The sequence below is a fragment of the Xenopus laevis genome, chromosome 5L, assembly GCF_017654675.1.
Source record: "Xenopus laevis strain J_2021 chromosome 5L, Xenopus_laevis_v10.1, whole genome shotgun sequence".
Lineage (NCBI taxonomy): Eukaryota > Metazoa > Chordata > Amphibia > Anura > Pipidae > Xenopus > Xenopus laevis.
Genome location: NC_054379.1, coordinates 65991931 through 66019500, shown reverse-complemented (window position 1 = coordinate 66019500; position 27570 = coordinate 65991931). Strand labels below are relative to the sequence as shown.

Sequence of the window (27570 nt, the reverse complement as noted above, 5' to 3'; positions counted from 1 at the left end):
CCCGATATCCAGAAAGTTCAGAATTACGGAATGGCTGTCTCCCATAGACTCCATTTTATCCAAATAATCCAAATTTTTAAAAATTATTTCCTTTTTCTCTGTAATAATAAAACAGTAGCTTGTACCTGATCCCAACTAAGATATAATTCTTATTGGAAGCAAAACCAGCCTGTTAGGTTTATTTAATGTTTAAATGAATTTCTAGTAGACTTAAGGCATGATGACCCAAATTACGGAAAGATCCATTATCCAGAAAACCCCAGGTCCCGAGCATTCAGAATAACAGGTCCCATACCTGTATAAACAGCAAACATAGTTTTGACATGAGTTGCTGTATTTCAGCAGGAAGTCCCCTTTTCTCTTAGGGTAAGGCCAGACGTGGCGTTTTGCGACGTTTTTACGTTGGGTTTTTAAAAAAGAACAGCCAGGCATAAATACGCTACTGAAACCACACGCGACCGTCAACATGCGTTTTTCAGCACGTACGATTATTTTCCCAACATGCACTTCTTTGTTCTCATTGTTCTCATTGAATTTGGACGCCATATTTAAAATACTCTGCGTATTTACATACAGTGTGGTTTCACAGATCCCATAGAGTTTATTGATTTGGTAGTTTCTTGACGTATTGGCATTTCTGCTAAAGAACGCCAATACTGGCGTCCTGTGGCGGATTTCAGCTTGCAAGCGCCCTGTGTGAATTGCCATAGTGCGTTTTCCATTAGTTTCAGTGGTAGTTCAGTTTATGCGTATTTACGCCTGGCTGTTCATTTTTAAAAACGCAACTTAAAAACGCCACGTCTGGCCTTGCCCTTATTAGCTTTATAGTACAGGCAGCTTACAGGGCAAAATCTATTGTTCCAGCTGAAGTCAGAGGGTGGTGTCAGGTTTAATTTTGGGAGAAAATTGCTTGTCATATGGTTTCAAAGAACTTAGATTTGCCAGTTAAGTTAAAGTATAATTGTCCTTTAATAACAATAGTCAAAAGCGATACCTATAAACATGAATGCACATTCCCTAGTACTTCTCCTTACGAGTATGGAGCTCACCAATTTGGCTAGACAGTTACATGTTCATTAGTCCCACCTCCTGGCAGCAGATATTTGTACACTCTTACAAAAAAAGGACATCCATTATGACACATTCTCTCCAGTATCTTATTAAAATCTCATTTTCTTTTATTTATGTAAAAACATTAAAAGCTGTCTGCATTGGCTCAGTGCAATAAACAAGGTGTAGAACAGGTCGAAATTAGGAAAAAGCAAGGGAGATATAGAGATGTTACTGAATAAAAGAGAATTGTGGTGGTTAATAACTTGAGAAACCGGTGGGTCTTAATGAAAAATGGGAAATAAAATATTATATAGTAGGAGAGGTACAGAACATAAGAGGGTATAGTTGAGTGAGATTCAACAACATGAAAATTGAATTGTATATGTATTTTTGAGAAATCCCGAGACTTAAATAATACCTAAATAATAAAGTAGGTACATTTGTTCCAACCAGCTTTATAGGTATGGTTTAGTATTGTTTTTTAAGTTTTTAATAGTAAAACCAAATGTATAAGATAGAGTTTAGGGGTAATATACCTTTAAGGAATCACTTTAAGTTATCCCTTTCAGAATTTGCTTGAGGGTAGGCGTACCTATAAAGCTGCAAATTGTCAATGTGGTGTGATACTTTGAGGAAGTGCCAATAAAAGGGGCATGAAATGTGTCAGTAGTTGTTTATTGCACCGAGCCAATGCTGACAGCTTTTAATGTATTTACATAAATAAAAGAGATGAAGATTTTAATAAGATCCTGGAGAGAATATGTCCTAATGGATATCCTTTTTTTGTAAGAGTGTAACACATAGAACATTGCACTAAAACTCCCAGAAATTTGTAAAATGGACATATAGTAGTAATTAGGGGGTGCAGCCATAAAATGGTTGTGTTAAATAATTCACTGCCCTCTGCTCGGCACAACTGTTTGTCCCTCTTTCCATTTTTCAAATGTTGGGAGGTATGATAATAAAAAAATGTATTTGATTAATGTTGTAAAGCTACTAAATGCTATCACTTCCTTATGGCTGCACAGCGATTTCCATGTGAGTGCCATGGACATGATGTAATCAATTTCAGAAGTTTCCCTTCCTTGTATATGAAAGGAACACTGGCTGCACATATAATTCCTTGGGATTTGCCATATAGTTACAATTTACAATATGGTTTTACATGGGTTAATTTGATCAAATGGCTCAGAATATATTGAAATTATTTGGGGACAGTTATTCATATTATCATATTTAAATAAGATTAACCCTTAGGGCAAAGGCATGTAAGGAGATTTGTTGTCTGCGAGAAATCTGTGCTACCACGACAAATATCCTTGACAAACATTCGGATTGCCACGTGTAAAGCACATTGCATGCAGTGACACAGCAAAATCGCAAGAAAAAAACGATTCTTCGATTAAGCCATGTCAGAAACTACAAAACCTTGATCTTGCCCTCATTATATTCATTGCTGTACAGTCAGCCCTAGGTGAAGTAGCATTTTCTGTAATGTCTCCTGGGGTCACTGACTGATATGTCATTTGCTTTGTAAAAACAAATACTCTGGTCCAGTGAACTGAACTTAGTGCAAACATTAACGTACAAGTTAAAATAATATACTGTACTTACAATAGCACCAACATACTTAAACAGAATGTAATATTTTATTTCAAAATAAGTGACAACACCAAGTTCAAAAAACATATTTACAGTAGAGCCTTTGCACAGGTCTGGTTGGGCTGACCCAGACCCGCTGACCGACCCGGACCTGAAGAACTGCAATATACTAGCCAACTCCCTGCTATGTAATCCTGTCTGCTCTACTTCCATCTCTAAGCTGACCCAGATCGCAGGCAGGGTACCAGTGGACTGTCCGCATGGTCAGAACCATAACCTAATTGCTTTGTGGGTGTTCTGCAAGTACCAAACCCGATGCAGGACTCTAATTTCCAGTCTTAATTCTTGTAGGAGATTCAGCTGGTAAAAATGAAATTAAATGATGCCAATGCTATTGACAGATATAATCTGGGGTAAAGAAAATGCAGCATAGCTGAGGGATGGGGATAGTAAACCATTCTTCTATCCAGCTATGGTTGGTTAGTCACTATTACAAGAATACCTTTTACTGTGAGCAGAGATAAGAAAGTTAAAAAAAGTTATATTTTGCAATATGCCTTTTACTTGTTTACATGATGTTTAAACAATGTATTTTAATTTTCCTTTACTACAACTTGCCAGTTAGAGTTCCTAATGCTAAAAAGACTACTGGTGCATAAATATGGCAGCCCACTTATAGAGGAACATGGAAAAATCAGATAGGTAATGTAAAAGCAATGGGTAAATACTTTTATGATAAAATTATAAATAGCATGAAAAGACACTGTATGATAGATGTAAAAAAGGTTTAATTTCATGTGTCTCTTTAAGGTGGTTCTTCTCCTTTGAGGTAACTTTTAGTATGTTATAGAATATTCTAGTCTTTTCAGAATATTCTAACTTTTGGTCGCCCTTTTTTTAATTTTAATTTTTGAATGATTGGTCTTTTTTTCTTCCTGTTCGAGTTGCAAGATTAAGGTTACTGACCCCTGTAGCCAAAAAAGTATTGCACTGTGAGGCTGCAATTCTATTATTATTGTCATTTTATATTATTCATCTTTATATTCAGGCCCTCTCCTGTTCATTTTCCAGTCTCTCATTCAAAGCATGGCTGGGTTGCTAGGGTAAATTGCACCACAGCAACCAGATAGCTGCTGAAATTCAGCACTGGAGAGCTGCTGAGCAAAAAGCTAAATAATTGAAAAACCCCAAAAAATAAAAACCAACTTCAAAAAGTCTTAGAATATGAATACAGTACCTATATTATACTTAAAGTTAATTTAAAGGTGAACCACCCCTTTAACATTTCAATAAAACAATTAAATTCAAATGTCAAATTCATGCAAAACAAAATGCATTCACCATACACCCTAAAATCCAAATTTATCTCATATTTTACTTAAAAAAAACACAACCAAACACCCACGCCCAATTTGACTTTATTTATTATAGTAATTAAAAAACTGTAATTAATTGGATTGGGAAAAAAACAATAAAATCAACTGAAAACACGAATCACTTTTACCCAGCATCACTTTTTTTAGGGATTTTTGCCCAGAATTTTTAAAATTTTCAGGCTAAACCCAGTGCAAACCACAATAACTTCAAATTGAGATTGGTGCCTCTCCCACTGACATATACAGGACCTTGACAGGTCTTAGCTGGCGAATTTTCGAATTTGAGCTTTTTGCAGCATCAGGTATAATACATTTTGAAAAATCTGAGGTTTTTTTTTAACATGAAAAATTTGAGTTTTTGCCCCAAAAAGCCCTAAAGATAAATTTAAGGTTTAGTAGAACCCCCTTAATGTAAACCTGCAGAACTTTGCTGATGAATTTGGTGGAAAACTTATTCCAGCAACTGTGAGCATATGTGTTGTACAATAAGCATAACATCCAGGGCTAGGCTTCCACTTAGGGGTGCTAACAAAAAAATATATAGCTCAGTACAGCTCAACATAGCTAAACATATTTATTTCTGGTCCCATGTTTTGGAATTAATTTATAGTATTTTTTTCTTTTTTTTCTTTTTCTTGTAGTATCAGTTAGGATCTATGGTTAGTTGCATTTTTGTCTGGTAAGCAGGTAATTAGGTCAAAATGATTGAAAGTTGGCGAACAATGACATTTTAGATTTCAGGAAGTCGGACTTCCTCTATAATAAACCTTTTAAACAATATTATGCAGGAGAGATAACATACAAGTGATCATTAAATCAACAGTGAAAGGATGAACACCCATCACATAAAAGTATAAAAGCATCCCAACATACTAAGATACTTTTGATAATAAAAACTGCCATTGTGAAGAGTTCTACTAACAACCTGTTGTTTGATGTGTTTATAAGTAACCTTGTATACATTTAAAAAAAAATTTGATTTGGCTTTATAGTTTTACTTGATGGATGATTGCTGTTTTTCTGTTGCTTATGGGTTTTAATTCCAAAGTTAAAGGGGACCAAAAAAATTATTCCAAATCCTATTTTATCACTTTAGTCAAGTAAAATGAACTTTAATTACACTATATGAATTATTTGAATCTTGTTTCCTTCAGTCTGGGATTTCAAAATTATAGCAAGCAGGCAGCAGCCATTTTGTGCACACTGTTATTAAGGCAAGCCTTGCATCATCTCAGAATCTTGTTTGTGCACCAGAATGGGGGACCCGATGTCCATCTGCATGCCCTGGCTACACAATTAAATGGTAAAGAGAAAGGGGAATATGAGGAGAGCAGTGACACCTAGGAAGTGCTGAATGGAAAGTGAAAGTAATTGTCTGCCCCGTCTCTATGCCCATGGCATAGAGGAGTGGCAGACAATATTTGATTGACAGCTGCAATTTTTAAATGAGCCTACAACAGCTATGAATGCTTTAATAAAAACTAGAAATTGGATTTCATGTTTAATTTGAAAAGGACTTTTATTATACATATTTTTTTGTCTGCGTGACAGGTCCACTTTAAGGTAATGCGGCATTAAGGAGAAATCTCTTTAGTTGGTCTGGAACACACATTAAACCCCAAGGTCCTTTTGAGGATAACGAAACAGTAATAAATTGATTAAAGGTGTATTTGAAGACCAAATTAATCTGAATGTATAAGAATTTTATTTTGCTTTAAAAATTTCCATTTAAAGGAGAACGAAAGGTATTTTTAAATTGCAAGCTGTTGGTTGCATGCCCCCCTCCTGAAGCGCCGTACTTTAATTACTCAATTCGCTATGGTTTACTTGCACCTGCACAATGAATTAAATCACTGCAGCGGACTTTGCGGCCGCCATCTAGATGAAGTGTGCATCATATCCTCTGTCTCCCGGTCCGAAAGCACGCATGCGCAGTTCTCCCTCATAACCCCTTCGCGTCACAAGGAACAAAGATCGCATTTTTTAACAGCAACAAGACGCGATCATTGCTGTTGGCACTTCACAATGAAGGGGAGGAGAAGGAGGTCAGTGATGACGTTCGCTTTTAACATGTGACCAGAATGTCATCGCTGGCCTAGGGGAAGTAGAGTGATCATTTGCTCATGCGCAGGGCTTGGCTGATTTATTCTGCGCATGTGCAAGCACTGATTGAGCAGTATTCTATCAGGGATGTCATCTATATTTTATGCACTCTTCAATATTTTTAACATCAATCTCTACATGCAGCTAAAGAGAAACTTGTATGGAGGCATCATTATTGTAAAACCTGGTTGGCCAGAACCCAACATATAACAATATAAATATATTAAAGATTTTTCAAAATGACATAATTTTGAAAAATTGTATTTACAGTTAGGTCCATAAATAGACAACATTTTGTTGATTTGTGTTAAAAAAAGGCTTTAGTTCCTCACATTTTCATGCAATCCTTTTGTTCAACCCACTGAATTAAAGCTGAAAGTCTGCAGTTTAACTGCATCTGAGTTGTTTCATTTAAAATTCATTGTGGTAATGTACAGAACCGAAATTAGAAAAAAAAGTTGTCTGTCCAAATATTTATGGACCTAATTGTATATTGTTATATGTTGGGTTCCTGGCCAGCCAGGTTTTAAATTGAACATTTTTAAAGCAAAACAAAATTCTTATACATAATTTGGTCTCCAAATACACCTTTAATCAATTTTTTAATTCCAGAGGCCACTCTGCCCAGATTTGGCTAAACTGTACATACTTTTTACTACTATTCTGTTCATTTTATATAGATTAGGAGAATCAATAATTTTAAGACTTTGGTTGCAATAGAAGCTCTATATTGATACTTATTTTATGATTTTTTCCCCCATGTGTTTTTCTTTACTGTGATGGCTTGCACAATGGAGAAATTTAGAATAGAGATAAGCTATAATTTAGTACTATCCACATGGCAGACTACAGGCCACATCCAGTCCACTGTGCCTTTTTTGGCCAATAACAATCACTTCTCATGAGATCTATTTATGTCTACCCCATCAAACTTGTAGTAATGCTCCTTGCCCAAGAATATAGGTGGAAGGGGCAAACAGAAGCAAAGGGTAACTGGTAAGAAAAACTGAAAAGGGAGAACAAAGGAGAAGAGGATAGCAAGTAGAAGAGAAAAGTAGGGAACAAAATGTTGTCTAATACAGGCATGGGATCCATTATCCAGAAACTACGAATAATGGCGAGGCCGACTTTTTTACCCAAATAATCCAAATTCTTAAAAATTATTTCCTTTTTCTCTGTAATAATAAAATAGTACATTGTCCTTGATCCAAACTAAGATATAATTAATCCTTATTGGAAGCAAAACCAGCCTGTTGGGGTTACAGTATTTAAGGTTTACATGAAGATCCATATTACGGAAAGACTTGCTATCCGGAAAACCCTAGGTCCTGAGAATTCTGGATAACAGATCCCATACCTATATTACTAAATGCAGGTGAAAAAATGCCAATATGACTTCTGAACAGCTCATATGGCTGAAAGGGTCAGGATAAAAAAACAAGGCATAAAATCATAGGTATAAAAGTGGAGATAATAAAGTAAGTGAAAAGAAGAGAAGAACAGGACAGGAGAAAATTGTAAAAAAATAAAAAAGAGAGAGAGAGAGAAAGGGAAAAAGAGTGGGCAAATTAAAGGAGAACTAAAGCTTAACTAAAGAAGTAGGCTAGAAATGTTGTACCTTATGTGCTTCTGTACCAGCCCAAGGCAACCACAGCCCTTTAGCAGTAAAGATTTGTGCCTCCAAAACTACACTATAGCTCCCCCTATTCTTTTCTGCCGATTCACTGCCCATGTTCTGTGCTGCTGTCAGTTACTGAGATTAGGGACCAACTCACATTATACTATCTATTCAGAATATAAATGTCACAATATAAGGCTGATAAGTACTAAATACAGATAATTACTACGTCCGCTCAGAAACCAGTGCAACTAGCATCAGAATTTAATAATCAGCCCTGTAGCATCAGCTTATATTACAGAAAAACCTAATTTTCTGCTTGATAATATGTGACGACCCTTAAACTTAGCTTCTCAACAGCTGCTTAGAGCTCACTGAGCATGTGAGTGTCGCAGACCCTTTCCAAGATGGTGGCCCCCGGTGACAAGTTTGAAATCCTGGATCATTGCTGCTACTGAGATGCTAAAACTTAGGCTGGTACAATAAGTTCAGTAAAATATGGCATTTCTAACCATATTAATTTTTAGGGTTTAGTGTTCCTTTAAAAACATGCAATCCTTAGCAAAATATATTGGCTGTTATAACTTTCAGTAGGTTTTTTTTTTTTTTTTTTTTTTTTTAAACTTGGTGTGGTTAGAAAACTGGGTTTGGTCAATATTTTTAATGGCCCACCAATATGGGACAACACTGTTTTAGAGGATTACTTTTTAGTTAATAGCCATGTGACTTTTAATCTATAACATGGTTAACAAGATTACTTGATATCTAGGGAGATAGGTACAAAATCCAGCCACAACTGTTGCAATCAGTGCTGCAGTGCAGCATGCATTTATTAAAGGGGTCTATATGACATGATCTGGTAACCTTAATCTATATTATTTGTCATAATTACCAACTTATATTTTGATTACTATGTGTGCCACTTTTCTGTTGTTTCAGGTGGTTAAAACTTTGGGCCTACGTGAGGTGTGGTACTTTGGACTGCAGTATATAGACAACAAAGGATACCCAACTTGGCTGAAACTTGATAAAAAGGTAAGCATGGTGGCAGAGTCCAGAAGTCACTGACATTCCTGAGTTAGTTGTTACTTTGTTGCTTTCTCAGTTGCCATTATGCTGTGACTGTTTAACTTGTGCAAACATGGAATGCATTACACACAGTACCTTATCTAAGGAAGGCGGCACCCCATGAAAGCTTGACTCCAGCCAGATATGAGTTCCATTTTTACAATTTGTTCCAAAGTGCCTGGGCACACCTAACAAATGTAGATGAATAGGAGTGGTCAGTTAGACTGTTTCAATAGTTAGTTCTTTCAGAAGAAATGGATTTAATTCCTGTCTTTTTATGTTTGGCTATAGATTAACTGCTCTAGTCAAATGATAAAGTGCTTGTGTTTCTTTTCTGCTTGTAATTATTGCAAGAAGGAAATTGCCTTCTACACACATGAGGGTCCTTAAACTTTTGTTAGAGTGGAACATTAATATGCCCACTTCTGCCCAGCCCCTAGGCCAGTGGTCCCCAACCAGTAGCTTGCGAGCAACATGTTGCTCCCAGTGGCATCAAAGCAGGTGCTTATTTTTGAATTCCTAGCTTGGAGGCAGTGCCCGGCCAAGCTGGTCAGGCGCCCTAGGCAACCCGACCGACCATTCCTCCTTTCCTAGTAGCATGAACAAATAAGCCCAAGTGACACGCTCATGCGTGGAAGAGGAGCCTCACGCGCATGTGGAAGAGTGCACACGCTAAAGCACGCAGAAGAGTACACTGCAGCTGCAGTTGGTGAGAAACAAGGCTTAGAACTAGGGAAAGGTATCAGAAGAGGTACGTGCCTGGCGCCCCTCTACCATTGCGCCCTAGGCACGTGCCTCTTCTGCCTACCCCTAGTTCCAGCCCTGCTTGGAGGCTAGTTTTGGTTGTATAAAAACCAGGTGTACTGCCAAATAGAACCTCCTGTAGGCTCCAGTCCACATAGTGGCTACCAAACAGCCAATCACAGCCATTATTTAGCATCCCTAAGGACTTTCTCATGCTTGTGTTGCTCTCCAACTTTTTTACATTTAAATGTGGCTCACGAGTAAAAAAAGTTTGGGGACCCCTGCCCTAGGCCATGTTGTAAACCCACGGGACCTGCATGTTTACCTACAGGGCAGGCAATGAAACAACACTTCATTGGGACATGGCAAGATACATGCAAGATTTTGCCCACAGCTCTCCCATCTAAGATGTCACCCCTCAGCTCCTCATGCATTTCTTCTATTGGCAGTCTGCCTAATTCATTTATTCACTTGCTCCTGTCCCAGTGACTCCAGAGACTGGTGGGTCAGTTGCAGGTTGGAAGAAATTGTGTACAGTAAGTGTAAACTAATGTGTGCCACTGATGTCTGTCATACCTGAAGGATCACTGGCTACTTATATTTGGAAAGACAATTAACCCAGTGCACCCGAGGAAATTTAGGGCAACTTTGTAAACTGAAATGTTGTGTGTTTTCCCACCACCACCACCACCACCAGTGATTTATTTTAATGCTGATGGGAAAGCATTTCTGAGATGCATTTCTGCCTGCAGTAGTGCAAGCTTAAATGCAGAGGTCAGATTCCCCCCATGTGCCATTAGTCTAACTGAATTAACAGCTAATATGTGCAAATAATTGGGGGAGGTGTAAACATTCATATATTTTACATTCTGTTAAATACCGAATGGATCATAAGGGCTCTCTGCCACAGGCCTTTTTTGGGCTAAAAATGCATGCTGTGCATGTCAAAACACATAAATTGCATTTCATATGCATTTTTGAAGCACAAACAAGTGCGTCTTTGTGAGTTCAACAAGCATCTCCCTGTTTTACAGAATTATGCATAAAAAATGCATAAAATACAGCACGTTGGCTGCAATAAAACACAAATATGATCATATATGACTACAGACAGAATATAATGGAATTGCTGTTATCCTGTTAGTTTAAGTCAGAGGCCATGAGGAAAACTATTTTTACTCCCTTGTTTTGTGGCAAAAAGTCATGTGATTTCCCTCCCCGTCCTAATTTGCATATGCAAATTAGGATTCCGATTCGGTTCGGCTGAATTCCGAACCGAATCCTGGATTCGGCGCATCCTTACAAAAAATACATTCATTTGAATAGGTAACATCCTGTTTATGGCAGACAGTTGTGTAAGAAAGTAGTTACCTCTGGGGAACATATAAGTCTGCGGTCCTGTGTAACACCTGCCTACCAGTGCAAGTGACTGACCATCGGCATATATTCTGTGCCAGTTGCTTTTGTTCATCCTGACTGACCTACTGTGATCAAAATGTGTTTTTCCTTATAATAATAAATATTGCTTGACATCTTTTCACCTATTTGCAGGTATCAGCACAAGAGGTCAAGAAGGAAAACCCTTTGCAGTTTAAATTCCGTGCCAAGTTTTATCCTGAAGATGTTTCTGAGGAACTTATCCAGGAAATTACCCAGAAGCTATTTTTCATGCAAGTGAAAGAAGCTATTCTTAGTGACGAGGTATACTGTCCTCCAGAAACAGCTGTCCTTCTAGCTTCTTATGCTGTTCAGGCTAAGTTTGGAGACTACAGCAAAGAAACACACAAGTCTGGTTACTTGAACACAGAACGTCTTCTTCAACAGAGGTGAGTGTAATCCTTAAGCAGTATGGCATATGCTGTTGGCAACTGCACCTGTGTTAGTAGTTTAGCATGCCTATTGTTAGGGGGTTATTATTCCAAATGCCAAAAACGTGAACAATTAGATTTTTTTTACTATAAAATCCGAATTTTTAGTGGGAAAAAAACTCAAATTTTTTGTTATACCCAGAGTCTGATAAAAGTCTAAATCCGAAAATACTGCATCTCCAAGCTGTTGGGGTCCTGTAGAAATCAATGGCAAAGGCCTTATTTCCAATTTGAAGATATACTGAGTTTCGGCAAAAAAATCGGGGGTTTCCAGTGATTTCACGAAAAATTAGAGCGAGTTTTTTTTCACAAACCGATTTTATCGAGTTTTTTCAATGATAAATAAGGTCAATTGTGAATTCTAGTTTGGTCAGACTTTTTTTTACTTAAAAAATCATAAAAAAAATCGGAATTTGATAAATAACCCCCTTAGTGTTAAATATTTCTCATTTCCCAAAATGCAACATTTATTTATTTTTCTTTTAGAGTACTGGATCAACACAAACTTTCCAGAGAACAGTGGGAAGAAAGGATTGAGGTGTGGCACTCAGAGCACCGTGGCATGCTAAAGTAAGTGTGGTGGTTTTTCTGACCATAAACTTAGATAAGCGTATCAATAAAAATGATTTATTAATTTTTTAACCTAGGTGACTTCATACTAATAGCATGTAATGATGTATTCTGCATAAAATCTTGTAGAATGTGAATCTTTTTTAATAAGCTAGCCTACAGAAAAACCTGGATAATGTTTGGAACAACACGTTTCCTTAATGAATAAAGGTGGCCGAGTACAACAGGACTTCTGTTTACTCAGTGGTATGCAAATTTATGCTGGAGTTTTTGCTTCTATACTTTGTCTGAAAGCAGATTTTGGTTATTTACTTACAGCAATGTATATAGCAACATTGAGAGGCAATTTGGCTTCATGGAATAAGAATAATTGATATGGGATACCTTTTCATCATTATCCCTTCACTTCTTATCAAATAGAAAGATTTTGAATAGGTTGATTTAGTTAAGGATTTACTGGTAGCTATATATAAATGTTTTAATCTTATTTAAATAAATGTTTCATTATCTATTTATTCTGGCCAAGGCCTAGAGGAAAGCTTTTATACATAGTTATTGATATGATCAGGGATTTTCTTCCCTGCATATTTACATATATCTGAACATTTTCCATGGCTGGAAAAAGCAACAGAAACATCTATATATGAACAATAGGGGTAGTGTGGGAATACGGATACTTCCAATGGATAACTTGAGCATGCTTTGTTTATACAAAGCAGTATTTCAGGTATAAAACGTATAATAATTTCAGGTATGTGTAAATGCACCTTTGCATAGAGGCATCACACTCATTTCAGATGTTGCCCTATTTAGTGCAAGCAATTGTAAGCACCATACATTTCCTGTTTAAAACAATAGGCAAAAAGTATGTTCACTAAAACCCTATTTGGGTGGTATACCTCCCCTTTAAAAAAACATAATGTTTTTAGATAATGTATTATTTTACAAGTTGCAGTATTTTTTTATCATTATTTTTTTTCCTTGCAGGGAGGATGCTATGTTGGAATATCTTAAGATTGCTCAAGATCTGGAGATGTATGGTATCAATTACTTTGAAATTAAAAATAAAAAAGGGAGTGACCTCTGGCTTGGAGTAGATGCTCTTGGTTTAAATATTTATGAGCACAATGACAAGTAAGTTAGTAAATCTGAATACCAACACTACATACATGTAATTCCTTTTCTACCAAGGACAAGACAAGCTATTTAAAGCAGTGGTTCACCTTTAAGATATGTTATAGAATGGCCAATTCTAAGCAACTTTTCAATTGATCTTCATTTTTTATTCTTTATAGTTTTTGAATTATTTACTTTTTTCTTTTCACTCTTTCTAGCTTTCAAATGGGGCTCACTGATCCCATCTAAAAATGCACTGGAAGGCTACACATTTATTGTTATTGCTACTTTGTATTACTCATCTTTCTATTCAGGCCTCTCCTATTCATATTCCAGTCTCTTATTTATATCAATGCATGGTTGCTAGGGTAATTTGGACTCTTAACAACAGAATTACTGACATTGCAAACTGGAGAGCTGCTAAATGAAAAGCTAAATAACTCAAAAACCATAAATAATACAAAATGAAAACCTATTGCAACTTGTCTAAGAATATCACTCTGTATTTAATACTAAATGTTAACCCAAGGGTGTACAACCGTGTATATATGATTCTTTGCTTCCCCAGACTCTGCTCTGTCCAAACTCCTCTTTCTTCTCCCAGTGCTGTTTGACTGACTATATGAATAAGTTTGATTATAACTCATTTGGGGCAACGGCACGTGGTGTGTAGCTTGAGCAGAACTCCGATGTGAATCGCCACGTGTAAACAGTCCCACCCCATTTATGTAATTGTGTCATTATGCATTAGGCCTGTTCTACATGTGTTGATTCACACAAAAAAAAAATGGGGGTTTTGATGTAAATACAAATGCAGAACATAGTTTAAAAAAGGCTTATAACAAAAACTATAAAAACAATCATTCTTCAGTTTATACATGTTGTGCAGATCAGTCTTTGTTCCTCCCAAATTTGGACTCCCTTTTTCATCTCCCACATCAGGTATTGTTTTATTGTCACATAGCTGTGAGTGTATAGTGTGCCCCTTGCTTGCAGTTTAGTTTGCACCAGTATGAATTAAATCCTTGGTTTTGAATCCTGGAGAAGCACTGAAATCTTTGTTGGTAATGACTGTACAGCACACAAGGTGTGGTGCAGAGTTTACTCCCAGCATTAACTGTATAGAGATACAGAAAGAAAGAACTGCATAAAGTAATTCTTTAGCTAGCTGCCAAGCTCCTGGATTCCACCCTGTGGAGGAACAAGGAGTGTCTGTCTCTAAATTACGTAACAGAAACCGCCAATACTTTTTTCTTTCATTACCTGAAATACTGGAACCTGTGGTATTACCATAGAGACACAAACAGGTTTTGCAACCTTCGTCAACCTGCAGTAGGTTTCAGTAGAAAAACCCTATTGTAAAAATCCACAACAATTAATAATTGATCACAAATATTTGGTTATTTTTAAACAGGAATGACAGGTTGTCTCACATTTATTGTGTTCTTAGGAGTATTTTACCCTTTTTAAAATAAAAGCATTTTCCCCTGTAATCCCACCATACAGTATATCTATCCATCTGAACTGATCTGATTTGATCTGCTGATCCCTACCACAGGCTATAGATAATCACAGGTCATTTTACAAGTGTCAGAAAACAGAACCTGCTTTATCCATGCTATCTGCCATTTGGGTTCACTTTCTGAACAAACGCATTAATGCAGTTTACTTTTCTATACACCTATGCTACTGTGTCACAGAACATGCATAATAAGTGAGGCTTAAATTCAGATTAAGAGCCTGTGCTTTACAGAAAACTACATTAAGGATCACATAAACTGATTAGCAATGAAAATAAAACAAATAAGGAAAGGGTGTTGCCAGTCTCCTACTTCATTTGGAAAACAGTTTTCGTGAACAGAGTCCCCTGATGCTTCTGTGCATAATGCTTTTGTTCAGTGGTGTAATTAGTATGCGTTGGGCCCCCCGCAAAAAAATCTTCCCTGCTCATAGTGATTCCTACCCAGGCCGCCTGTGTTCCCCTTTTCCGCCCGCAGGTAAGAGATCGGCTGGGGAGGGGGTATTCTTTTCTGCTATGGAGGAAGCAGACCCTGCGGTCCGCCACTGCTTATGTTCCGTGGTTGTTTAAAGGTTGTTTAAAGGAACAATAAACCCCTTTTATACCTTTTTCCAAGCTGGGGGGTGCACCTAGAGTGGCACTGGAGTAATTACTGTGCTGGCAGTAGTTTTAAAATGGAAGAGGCAAAATTATTCAAATTGTCTCTGTGTTGGTGCAATTTATTGGTCTATCCAAGTTCTACAAGTATTGCTGTTTTTAATACATTGACCATGGCAAAGTTAAATGATGGTTTTCACAGTTCTGTTCGTGTTAATGGGTTAATATTCAGCACTAATCATCAGCAATTTGCTAATCTCTCCTTTGTTATAAACTCTGTGAAAAGTGTATTTTTCCACTGTACCATTCAAAAACACGTTAACAAGTATTTTACTGGCTGTCATCCCAGTTTCACCTGAACCCAGCGATGATTAGCTTTATTGCCAATTGTATACTTGTAACATGCTACCCTGGCTAGACTATTGCACACGTTGTAGTTTTTGTGAAAAAAAACCTTCTTGCTAGCAGCTGATTCTCATTCATGAAAGAAAAATAAGGATTGCACACTCTATTAAATCAAAAAGAAAATTTATTACACGCTAGTTACACCACATGGCAACAGCATGTCGCCCTATGCGTTTCGACCTCAAAAGGTCTTCATCAGGGGCACAAAAATAATAGAAAAAGGCAGGATTCTCATTCCACTGAATGGAAAATGGCTGTCCTTTGAAACATTTTAGCATTTAGCACGTATGGCTTGCAAATCTAGAAGTCAGGGTTCAAAATCAAAATAGTTAAATCTCAGAGAAAATTGCATTCTTACATTATGTAATAGGCATGCAAATTTTTTTGGGGGGAGGAACATATAGTCCTTTAAATTTAGTACTAATTTTGTTTTGATATGTTAGTTTAATTCATACAATCTCTTTTCTTTAGACTGACACCAAAGATTGGTTTCCCCTGGAGTGAAATAAGGAATATTTCTTTCAATGACAAGAAATTTGTTATCAAGCCCATTGATAAAAAAGCACCGGTAAGAGTTCAACATGCATTTTCAATATCCCACTAACAAAATGAAATTGCTGTAAATAAATATCATTTTTGTTTTACTGAATAAAATTCATTCAAAATTATTACTGTAATGGAGATAATTTCAGAATGTGAGATATTTGTAAAGCATTTCTATAAAACGGTGATGCTGTGTAAAGCCTTCTTTGAACAGAAGGTATTCACATGCCTCATGCTTCAGCACTGCCTTAAAAGCAGAGATTGCTTATATAATACATATCACTCTTTAATGTCCTTGTGGTCAACTATGTATCGAGAATTGTTAGTTTAATAGCACAGATACAGCCCAATAATTCAGAGCCATATATACAAATGTGCAGACAGCCTGTTTCACTCCTTATATCTCACCAGTGCAAGATATTGGAACATGACTTCTGAAGGGTTAGGGGTAGGAAAACAGTAAAACAGGGTACATAAAGAAGGGTAAGAAGAGCCATTTTCAGAACACTTTACACTGCATGTCTTGCATTGTGAAGGACTCTTTGGCTCCTTTTAGGATACATACAAAGTGCCACATAAAAAGTGGCACAGATCCCATATCTGTACATTCCTATCAGTATTTACAATTGGGTAATGGTAAATATAAAATTGTCATTTCAATTACTAAAGCTCTCTGGGATTGTATGATTCACGATGCATACAAACAGACCAAGGACAAAAGTATTCATTCTGGTGATATAGGTTTCCTTTTACTAAACTAGAATCAACTAGCAGTTAGGCATGCTCACTTAGAAAAAAAGGTTGAGCTTGATGCACATTTTGGAGTTTTTTCACTCCATCTACTACAACCCTGATTTTAGTTACTCGGATTTAACATTTTACCAGAATTGAAACCCATTTTTTCACAATCCTTTATAGACAAGTGGTGTCTCTTTTCCCCCAGATTTTATGTTTTTCTGAAATCCACGCCATTTTGACGCCGTTCCCTGGGAAATTTAAAATCTGGGTTCTACTGTATATAATGTATGTTACTGTGAATGGAAGTGCTTTGGAAAAAAAATATGTGCCACCAAACAGAAGCTAAAAGGATGGTAATACTCTCCAATAAGGATAAGCTTCTTGCTTCTGTTATGAACAGAGCATATTACTCAGACAAAGAAGATCTTTATCTTAAATAACAGAAACACTTCCAATAAGTATTACATGTTTTAATTTATTCTTTATGTACTAATATTTGATAAATGCCTTTTTCTTTTGTGCTTCTAGGACTTCGTGTTTTATGCACCTCGTCTTAGAATCAACAAGCGAATCCTTCAACTTTGCATGGGTAATCATGAGCTGTACATGCGCCGCAGAAAGCCAGACACAATTGAAGTGCAGCAGATGAAAGCGCAGGCCAAAGAGGAGAAGTTACAGAAACAACTGGAGAGGTGAGAATAAGAATAACCTCCTACAGGAAGAAAATGATTACACCTTGGTGACAGTCAAAATATAAGTAGCCGTAAGCGATACTATTGGCTTTTGCATTATCTGTTCTGAGTAGCTGCACACAGGCCATTTCCATGCCTGCCAATGTAGCTACACAAAGGAGTGGATAGGAGCAGATCTGCTTCTCTTTGCCTGCATTTTGTACAGCAGATCATCCACACTGTCTGTCCTTACAGTTCAGTATCCTCCACCTGAAAGCATGCAACAGTAGTGCTTATGGCTTACTTATCTTTTGACTGTCACCATGCAGGCAAAGAGAAGTGGATAATCCGCACCATAAACCCTAAGTCTAAGAGCTGAAAAACTGGAATACCAAATATTAACTTTGTTTCTCATATATAGCTATGCTATATAATATTGAAAAAACATTCTGTAGTTAATAGACATACCCCCAAATGCAATAAAAGGCACTGCGTTTGCCCAGGAGTAACCTATAGCAACTAATAAGATGGTTGATTTTAAACAGGTGAGCAGTAAATGCAACCTGCTGATTGGTTGCTATGGGTTACTGCCCATGGGCAAACTTAGTGCCTTTTATTACATAACCCCCTTGGTATTCTAAACAGCACTACCAAAACCCTATTTTACTTTGATTCTTTATTTTCTGTGCAGACAACAACTAGAAAATGAGAAGAAGAAACGGGAAGCTATTGAGAGAGAAAGGGAGCAGATGATAAGAGAAAAAGAGGAACTGATGTTCAGATTGCATGAATATGAAGAACAATCTAAGAGGGCAGAAAGAGGTAATACCATTGGAACAACTATTCATATGTATTAGAACAGCTGGTCTACTAAATGCATTATATTTACAGTTCATTTTTTATCAAGGGCACAAGTAAGAGGTCTCATTTATAATTACAACATTTTTGCTCTTCTTGTTTGCAGAGCTATCAGAGCAGATTCAAAGGGCCAGGGAATTAGAGGAAGAGAGAAGACGGGCACAGTTTGAGGCAGAGCGACTAGAATCAGAACGTATTGCTGCTCTCCGTGCCAAGGAGGAACTGGAGAGACAATCCATTGCCCAGACAGAAAGCCAAGAGCAGCTGGTGAGAGTCTTTTTCTGGCACAGAAAATTTGTTATTTCTGACTTCCATGCTGTTTTCTGGAAATATTTTGCAAATGAATAAGAAGCCTGACACTTTGGCTTTAAAAATGGTTTAGGGCCTTGTTTCTTAAGCTGGGGTCCCTGGATATTACTGAACTACAATTCCTAGAAATCTCCAGTTTTAGCCGAGCAACATCTGGGACCAAAGTATAACAAACAGGGATTTAGGAGGAACTATAGATCCATGTCAGACAAAAATTGTTCTAACCTGCAACTACATACAAGAAGTTTTATAAATTCCTTGTGAATGAAACTTGTTTGTATTAGTTTCACATGAAAATCATTTATTATTACTTGTCACACCTAGGTTAGAGTTGTTATGCTAAATTTATATTCGTAAACATTACTAAACAAGTCTATTTTTATATAAATACTCTTAATTAGGCATCTGAACTAGCAGAATATACTGCTAGGATCACACTGCTTGAGGAGGCCAGGAGAGTCAAAGAAGACGAAGCAAGCGAGTGGCAAATGAGGGTAAATTTTCTATTCTTTCTATGTCTATCACTTTATTGCTTGACTATGTAAGTGAACATGTCTATTTACTTTCTAAAAAACTTAGCTATTCCTGATAAACAATCTATACAGCAAGCATTCTGTCACAGAGATAACTTTCTTGCTTTTTCGGAAACCTATTGATACCTAAACTTACATAAAGTTAAACTGGTCATGCACATACGGCAGATTTATGCTGCTGATTTGTCTCCATTAGACCAGGCAGTTTATCTGACCATTTATCTGCCCTTACTGCCTTCCCGACAGATATCTATTGGGCGCAAGTTTGAAAAGCTGTTTGGTGAGGACTGCATTAGTGCATTGATGTATTCTTCACCCAGGGGACCTCATAGGCCTGTTATTATCCAATTGTTTGCAGGGGTCCAAATGATCCTATAAACCTGATTTGCCCCAATATAAGTGTCCAAATTGGGCAAAGATCTGCTCATGTGGCTACCTTGAATACAAAGAGGTCTTTAGGTAGATAGCCAGCTTCAGTTTGGTGGGGAACTGGTTTGGAAACAAGGGTATATTATGACATAATAGTATTGTTTAAGAGTGATGGACCATGGAACATTTTGTTGCCCACACTATATAGCATCCAGCATGAAAAATAAAACTTTAGAAAATACCTTTCAAAAGAAGTCAATGTTAATCTCCAGAGCTAAAACATTTGATTTGCGTGACCACTGGACCACAAATTACTTTCCACCCTACTTTTCAGCTTTTTCGGATTTGCCACAGTTTCACAAGATGAGACTGTGATGTTCAATGGCAGAATATATAAACAGCCCACATCCTGTCTGTAGAGTAAAGAGCTTCCCCCCTGTCAGGTTGCAATAACACCACTTTCTGGCCATTTTGAGGACTGAGTCAGGTGGTGGGAGGCATGCTTCTATGAAGGATGCGCCCACAGAGCTTTGGGGCAGTGGCTCCGTGCAAGCGGTGCGGTTAAGATTGAGGGCAGAGTTTGATACTCAAATGTAGTCAGGTTGGCAAAGGACTTGCATCTTGGAGAGGGTCTGCGGCAAACAAAACTGAAGGGAACAATGTGGGGAAAGCTAACCTATGCTGACCTTCTACTCCCAATATTTGACAAAAAGTAAATGTTTTTTTTGTTACTGCCATGTGTCTTTATAAAATAGGTATGGTATTTCGGGGCGTGGTCACAAAGAGAGTGTGTCCAAAACATTTCTGATCATTGTGTCCCTCTTACTAATTTTCAAATGTTGAGAGGTATGCAAAATTATACATTTCATTGGACATGGCAAAATGCTTGAACTGAAGCTGAAGAAACTGGTGCTAGGCTTGTAAACTTATAAAGAGAATATATACATACAGGATAGGGTACTGTATAATAGTTACAACAGTTTATTTGCAAAAAGTAAACAAAAAGTTTACAAGGAAAAGGCTCTATAGCAGGTAATTAACTACTCAAAAGCATTGCCACAAAACATGTTTTGAGCCTGTGGGGCTCTTTGTCAAGTGTGAACTGCACAGTGAAACAGCATATTTGTAGTGCTAGAGAGGAAGTGACCTACACAGGTAAGTACCCAACTCCCAGGTAATAACCACCTCCCACCGGTAATATATTTTAAGACATCCTTAATTGTGTGTTCGAAATTCACATAGTCCATTTATCAAGTCCCAATTCGTGCCCTTCATGCAAATAAATAGTCCCAGTGGATTAATCAAGTGCATGGACTGTATGCATATTCAAACATATAAAATTAAAAAAGAGAACACTAGGCTCAAAATAGAAGATTAAATCTAATTACCATAAGCAGTATTCTGAGTTTTCAAGAAATCGAATTCTGAAAAGTAAGAGAATAGCATAAGTAAGGATATGAAAACATATTACACTCCAATATTCATTCAGACATTTTGGACTAACCATATTAAGTTTTTTTTTTTTTTTTTAAAGGTTGATTTTTATTGAATTTTAACAACATAAAAAAAAAACATTTGAAGAAAGTAAAGCTAGGTAGAAGGAAAGAAAAAGGGGGAAAGTAGAAAAGGAGGTACGGCTGAAAAAGCGACTATCACTGGTTAGTTGATGTGGCTGGCGACTCGAGCCAAGGGTTCCAAATAGTCTCAAATTTCTTCGGGCATCCGCGTGCTAAATACGTGAGCTTGTACAGTTCCAGTTGCGAATTAATTAGTCCAATCCATCTATTCAGAGTCGGTGGCAAGGGGCCCATCCAGTGCAGTGCAACAACTTTTTTTGCGTAAAAGAAAAGCAACCTCATCAGGCATCTAGTGTGTTCTCTAGGTATCACGGAGTCAAGGAGACCCAGAAGACAAGTAGCAGGGTTAAGTATCTGGGGAAGATCCAGTTCAGTAGCCATGAAGCTCACAATTGCCCTCCAATACCTAAATATCACTGGGCAATCCCACATTAAATGCATGAAATTAGCGACAGAGGCACCACATCGTGGACAGCTGGGTGAAGCAACTTTCCCCATCATAAACAGTTTCTGAGGGGTGAGGTACGTTTGATGTGTGATCTTAAACTGTATGAGCTTATCCCTTACACTCACTAAAGGAACATAAAGGTTGTCAATGATTTCTTCCCAATCATCTGGGTCAATACGAACCCCACTACTCTCCCACTTATACTTCACCCGGGGTCGGGGATCATATCTATTAGAAATTAAGTGCTTATATGCAGTGGATAGGAGCTTGACCTTGGCGGGTTGAGATATCAATTCCTCTATCCCTGTGTATTGTAGGTGCAGAGGATGGGCCGGGAACTGCGCGGAGCAAAGATGACTGATCTGGTTATATCGAAATTCGGACAGGTCAGGCAGAGAGAGGATCTGGCGAAGTTGAGGTAGTGTGGGAAGAGTGCCATCAGCATAAACTTGGGACAGCCGCTTAAGACCAAATTTAGACCACGTTCCCACTTCTGAGAATGTGACTAAGTGTAGATAGTTACTGTTACCCCATAAAGGTGAATCTGGAGATAGAGTAGTAGCAGCTTTAGTGATTTGCACAATTGCATCCCAGGCTCTCTTAGTGGCATCCATTACAGGCAATAAAGGGCCAAGATCCCTTCGAGTTCTATATAAAGCATTGTGCAGACTTTCAACAGAAGTAAGATATAGTGCCTCTAGTATGGATGCCGGGTTATCAGCGTCAAACACTTTCCAACCAGCTGCATGTGAGGCCTGGGAGGCAAAATAGTATAGCTCATAATTGGGAGAGGAGAGACCCATCTGATCTTGCGGAGCATTGAGAGTGGCTCTGGAGAGCGTGGGCGTTTTGTTCCCCCAAATAAATTCAGATTGCGTTCGGTCTATATCATGTAAGGCTTGCTTGGGTATGTGGCAGGGGGTATTACTCAGTATATAAAGAAATTTAGGAAGATAAATCATCTTGCATATATTTATTCTGCCTATTAGTGTTAGAGGGAGTTTGGTCCAGTGCGCCAGTGTGTCCTTAAATTGACGGTGTAAGGAGTACAGGTTATGCTGCAAAAAGAATGTCGGATCCTTATGCACCGTTATCCCTAGGTACTTAAAATGGTCTGCCACTTTTAGGTTACAGTCCGCAGCCACCTCTACTGGAAGCTGTCCGTCAAGGGGGAATAATATAGACTTGTCCCAATTAATTTGAAGGCCTGAGAACGTACCAAATTGTTTGACAATCCCAAGTACAGAGGCGAGTGATTGATGGGGGTCCGCTAAGTATAGGAGCGTATCATCTGCATAAAGTGAGACCTTCTCCTCAATTGTTTTGTAAATGAATCCCCGTACTCTTTGAGATTGCCTAATTGCTATGGCCATGGGTTCAATTGCCAACGCAAAGATGAGCGGGGAGAGAGGACACCCTTGACGAGTACCCCTTGTAAGGTGAAACGGAATGGAAGTAATGCCATTAACCCTGACGGAAGCCCTAGGTCCACTGTACATCAGCTTAAGCCACTTCGTAAAGGAAGGGCCAAAACCCATCCTAGTAACAACCTCCCACAAGTATGGCCATTCCACCGAGTCAAATGCTTTTGCCGTGTCTAATGAGACCACTATCCTAGAGCCCAGGTTTTCATGTTGTAATTGCAAATTAAGGAATAGTCTTCTCAGGTTAAAGCTGGTTGATTTAGAAGGCATAAAGCCAGTCTGATCAGGTTCCACCACCGTAGACACAACTTTAACAAGACGCTTAGCTAAAATTTTGGCAAGAATTTTAATTTCCATGTTGAGTAATGAGATTGGTCTATAGGAGGAACACAGTGTAGGATCCTTCCCTGGTTTGGGGATGACCACAATCGTCGCGTCTGAGAACGTTGTAGGCAGAGAGAAATTTTCAAAGGCATACAGCAGGGTCTCATGCAATTTGGGAACTATCTCGCGTATATGAGTACGGTACCATTCTATAACAAATCCATCCGGGCCTGGGGATTTGCCGGAGGGAAAGGATAGAATGGCTTCAGCAATCTCAAGAGGAGAAATCGGGGAATCCATGTACTTTGCTTGTTGCGGTGAAATATTCGGAATGGGAATCCCATTAAGGTACTCATGAAGATCAGCATTAGAGTAATGTGCAGTGGAAGTATAGAGAGAGGAGTAAAATTTACTAAATTCCAAAGCTATTGCAGGGGGGGAGGTCAACATTTCCCCAGATGAGGAGAGTATCCTGGGGACAGCAGAAGTACCATTGGGAGGATTGGCTAGGAAAGCTAGAGGCTTGCCATTTTTATCACCATATGCAAACGTAGTGCTGGTGGCGTGTAGAAGTTGCTTTTTAGTCAGTTCTACCCTATGCAAATTGAGATGTCTAATAGCAGTAGCAAATTCCCCATGTGTCTGTGGCGTGGGATTGTCAACATAGGCCGCTTCAGAATGGGTAACTGCCGATTCTAGGCTTTGCAGAGTTTCTGTTGAGGTGTTTCTAGCTCTGGCTACTGCAGCCATTAGGGTACCCCTGGAAACTGCCTTAAAAGCCTCCCAGGCAGTCGAGGGATCCGCAGAGCCATGATTCACACTCCAATATTGTGTAACTGAATCAGCGGATTCCCGGACCACACTAGGGACCTTTAGCCAGTATGGGCTCAACCTCCAAGTTCTATGCGTGGGGTCAGAGAGGAGGTCTAACGAAAGAAGCAAAGGGGCATGATCTGAGATTCCCCGCGGTAAATATCCAACCTCTCTAACTTTGGGGAGGAGATCCGGGGTAACTAGTGCCAAATCTATTCGTGACAATGACTGATAGGTAGTAGAATAACAGGAAAATTGCCTGCGCTCCGGGTACTTCCAGCGCCACACATCTACCAAATTGTACGCCCGGGCCCAATCTGCAAGTTTAGAGGTATTCACTGGAGGAGCGGACAGCCTATCCAACAGAGGGTTACAACAGTTGTTAAAGTCGCCCATGATACACACCGGGCAATTGGATCAGAGTCTGATATAGGTCATGAAGTACTGTTTCTGCGAAAGGGGGAGGAATATAGATATTAGCTATGAGGATAGGAAATCCAGCTATAGCACACGCCAAGATTTGAAATCTGCCTGCTCTGTCCGAACGCACCTCTATGAGGTCAAACGGGAAACCTTTCCTAACCAGGACTGAGGTGCCTCTAGCATATGTCGAATACGTAGTATGGTGAATATACGCAACCCACGGTCTCCGGAGAGCCAAGACCCGACTCCCAACTAAATGGGTCTCCTGGAGTAGGAGAATATGTGGGGTGTAAGATTTAACATAATTGAAGACTAATGCCCGCTTTACCTTATCATTAAGGCCCCGAACATTCCAAGACACTAACTTAACAGTAGCCATTTGTTGGTGAGTAAAAGGGACGGGTACTCACGCTATGATGCATAAGCTTCAGGCTTCCGGACACCCTGCGACCCATGAGTCCACCAAGTACATATATCATTATCCAGCCAAGGAGGGAAAGAAAAGAGGAAAAGCAAGACTGAAATGAGGTAGAAAAGACATAGTTAAAACAACGTACACAAAAATAAAACCCCAACCCAACAGCCCCCCACCCTGCCCAACCCTCACAGTCTGGCGGGCTTAGTATCCCAAACATAATATCAACTGGGGAATTTGGTCGCCCTTAACAGGCTCGTTCCAAATCTTGTTGTGGCCAAAGAGCTTCCGTGGTGATCGGTCAACGGTTCAGTAAACTTGAACTGTAAACTGCAGAACAAAAGGTTATCACGTAATCCCAAGGAAAAATATCAAGTTGCATATATGTAGCAAGAGTTGTCTTGTGCACAAGAAGGTCCAAGGCAGATGGTAGTGTCAAAATAAGAGTAACGGCAGCACCTACATGAGTCCAGGTGACTTGTGAAGGGCACTGTGTCCGCCACTGATAAAGTCTCAGTACGATAATGTGCTAGACCACCCGGTACTGCCGAGACATACAGAGGTGTCAACAACTTGGCAACATGAGAGAAACACTTGTACTGACGGTTACATCTTGCAATAGGGATCACATTGAAGAGTAATAGTTATCAGCTTTTCCTCTTCCCTTAACAGTGAAAGTACATTGAAACCATGTACAGTAGGTCAAATGCCTGATGAAGAAGAGGGCCAGTAAAGAACAATTACGGCCTGGGACTTCTGCCAGACCGTGCCTCAATCCAATTCAACGCCTCTTCAGGAGTATTGAAAAAATGAGACTTGTTTGCGTCAATGACTTTGAGTTTAGCTGGGTATAGCATGGCATAAACCAACTTCAGGTCACGTAACTGCCGTTTTACGCCGGCAAAGGTGCTGCGCTGTTTCTGCAGATAAGTAGAATAATCAGGATACAGTGATATATTGGCTCCTTCATGCACCAGCTGGCCTTTCGCTCTCGCAGCAGAGAGAGCCGCATCCCTATCTCGAAAATGAAGTAATCGTATAAGAAAGGGGCGCGGGGGAGCACCCGGAGGTCTAGGACGACCAGGGACGCGATGAGCCCGTTCCACTGTATAGTGTGCGGTGAAGGGTGCATCAGGCAGAAGTAGCTTGAGCCATCTTTCAGCGAAATCAGTAGGTGAATTGCCCTCTGCGCCCTCCGGGAGCCCCACTACCCGCACATTGTTACGGCGTTGACGGTTTTCATAGTCATCTAGGAGAGAAGCCTGCTGCTTTATCTGCTGCTGTAATTCAGTGAGTTGTGCTGGAATTGGTGTACACATATCTTCCAGAGCACTGACCCTAGCTTCCACAGCTGTCGTTCGTTCTCTCACAGCCTGCAAATCCACTTTGATCAGAGATAGGTCAATTTTAACCTCCTCTATATGTGTAGTGAGCGTGGTTTGACAGGTCGCTATTGCGGCAAGAATTGGCGCAAATGCCGTCTCCGCAGCATCTTCGGGCGGTATTGAAGAAGGGGACGAGGGTGCAGCGCCATCATGGCCAGACCGCCGCACAAATTGGTCCATCTTCTGTGACGTGTCACCAGGCTTTTTTGGCGCTCTGCTACTACGCATAATAAGCGCTGGAAGGAATGTTCACCTCAAGAGGAAGTACAGTTCGTTAGCTGATTAGTATATTGTCAGGATCAATAGCACCACGGAGCTCTCAGAAGCAAATTCCGTTAATTCAGCATGGAGATAGTAGAATAAACAGTTCTGTTACAGCAGTGCTGTGTGAAAGTGGTACATTCAATTCACAGAGGTAGAGGCCCACTACTTTGTAGTATATATAGTGCAACAGGGGTCATAGAGATGACTCATAGCTATGGCGCTCTGTAATCCCAAGCCACGTCACACAGGCACCAGGAACAACAACACAGTATTATAGCTGCACATACAGGGTACCTCAGTTGTGGGGCTGTGGTGGCACTGTCGGCTCTTCACCCACTTTGAGAGCAGTGCAGGATCTGGCAATGTGGAGAACCGTTCCACTAGAAAGACCTGCGCCCTCAGTAATGGCTGCGCAGCATCGCAGAGTACATGCGTTCCAGCGTGGAACGCCTCATTGGCGCGATCCTTACAGGGACTGTCGGCCACAAGGAGCAGGCAAGGTAGCGGTACGGCACACTGGAGGGGTTCAGGCCGTGGAGACAGGTCAGCTCCGTGTCGCAGCGCCCCGCACGGAGACCTGCAGTGCGGAGGAAGGAGCGCCGCAGCTCCAGGCCGCAGGTAAGCGCCAGTCCCCGGCTTCCGGCCCAAAAGTAGGCCCCAATTAGCAAGGCGGCTCTGTAGGTGTCGGAGAGCCGGATTTAAATCCTACTCGTAGCGGGTAGCTCCCCAGGGAGTAACAACAGAAGCAGACGGTAGTTGCAGCTTTTGAAATAGCGAGATGGGGCCAGATTGATCGGAAAGGCTACAGAGCTCTGGTGGAACACGTCTGTGCCGTAA

The 27570-nt window shown here is 39.4% G+C and overlaps 1 protein-coding gene across 1 annotated transcript in view; it reads left to right on the top strand.

The window, feature by feature from the left end:
• The window catches only part of ezr.L (ezrin L homeolog), a 55839-nt gene that overhangs the window by 24383 nt on the left and 3886 nt on the right, over positions 1-27570 (top strand). Inside the window, 9 exon segments of the mRNA NM_001093923.1 lie at positions 8692-8787; positions 11116-11390; positions 11919-12002; positions 12990-13136; positions 16111-16207; positions 17449-17612; positions 18283-18413; positions 18556-18716; positions 19160-19252. Of these exon segments, the coding sequence (NP_001087392.1) occupies positions 8692-8787; positions 11116-11390; positions 11919-12002; positions 12990-13136; positions 16111-16207; positions 17449-17612; positions 18283-18413; positions 18556-18716; positions 19160-19252 (1248 nt within the window).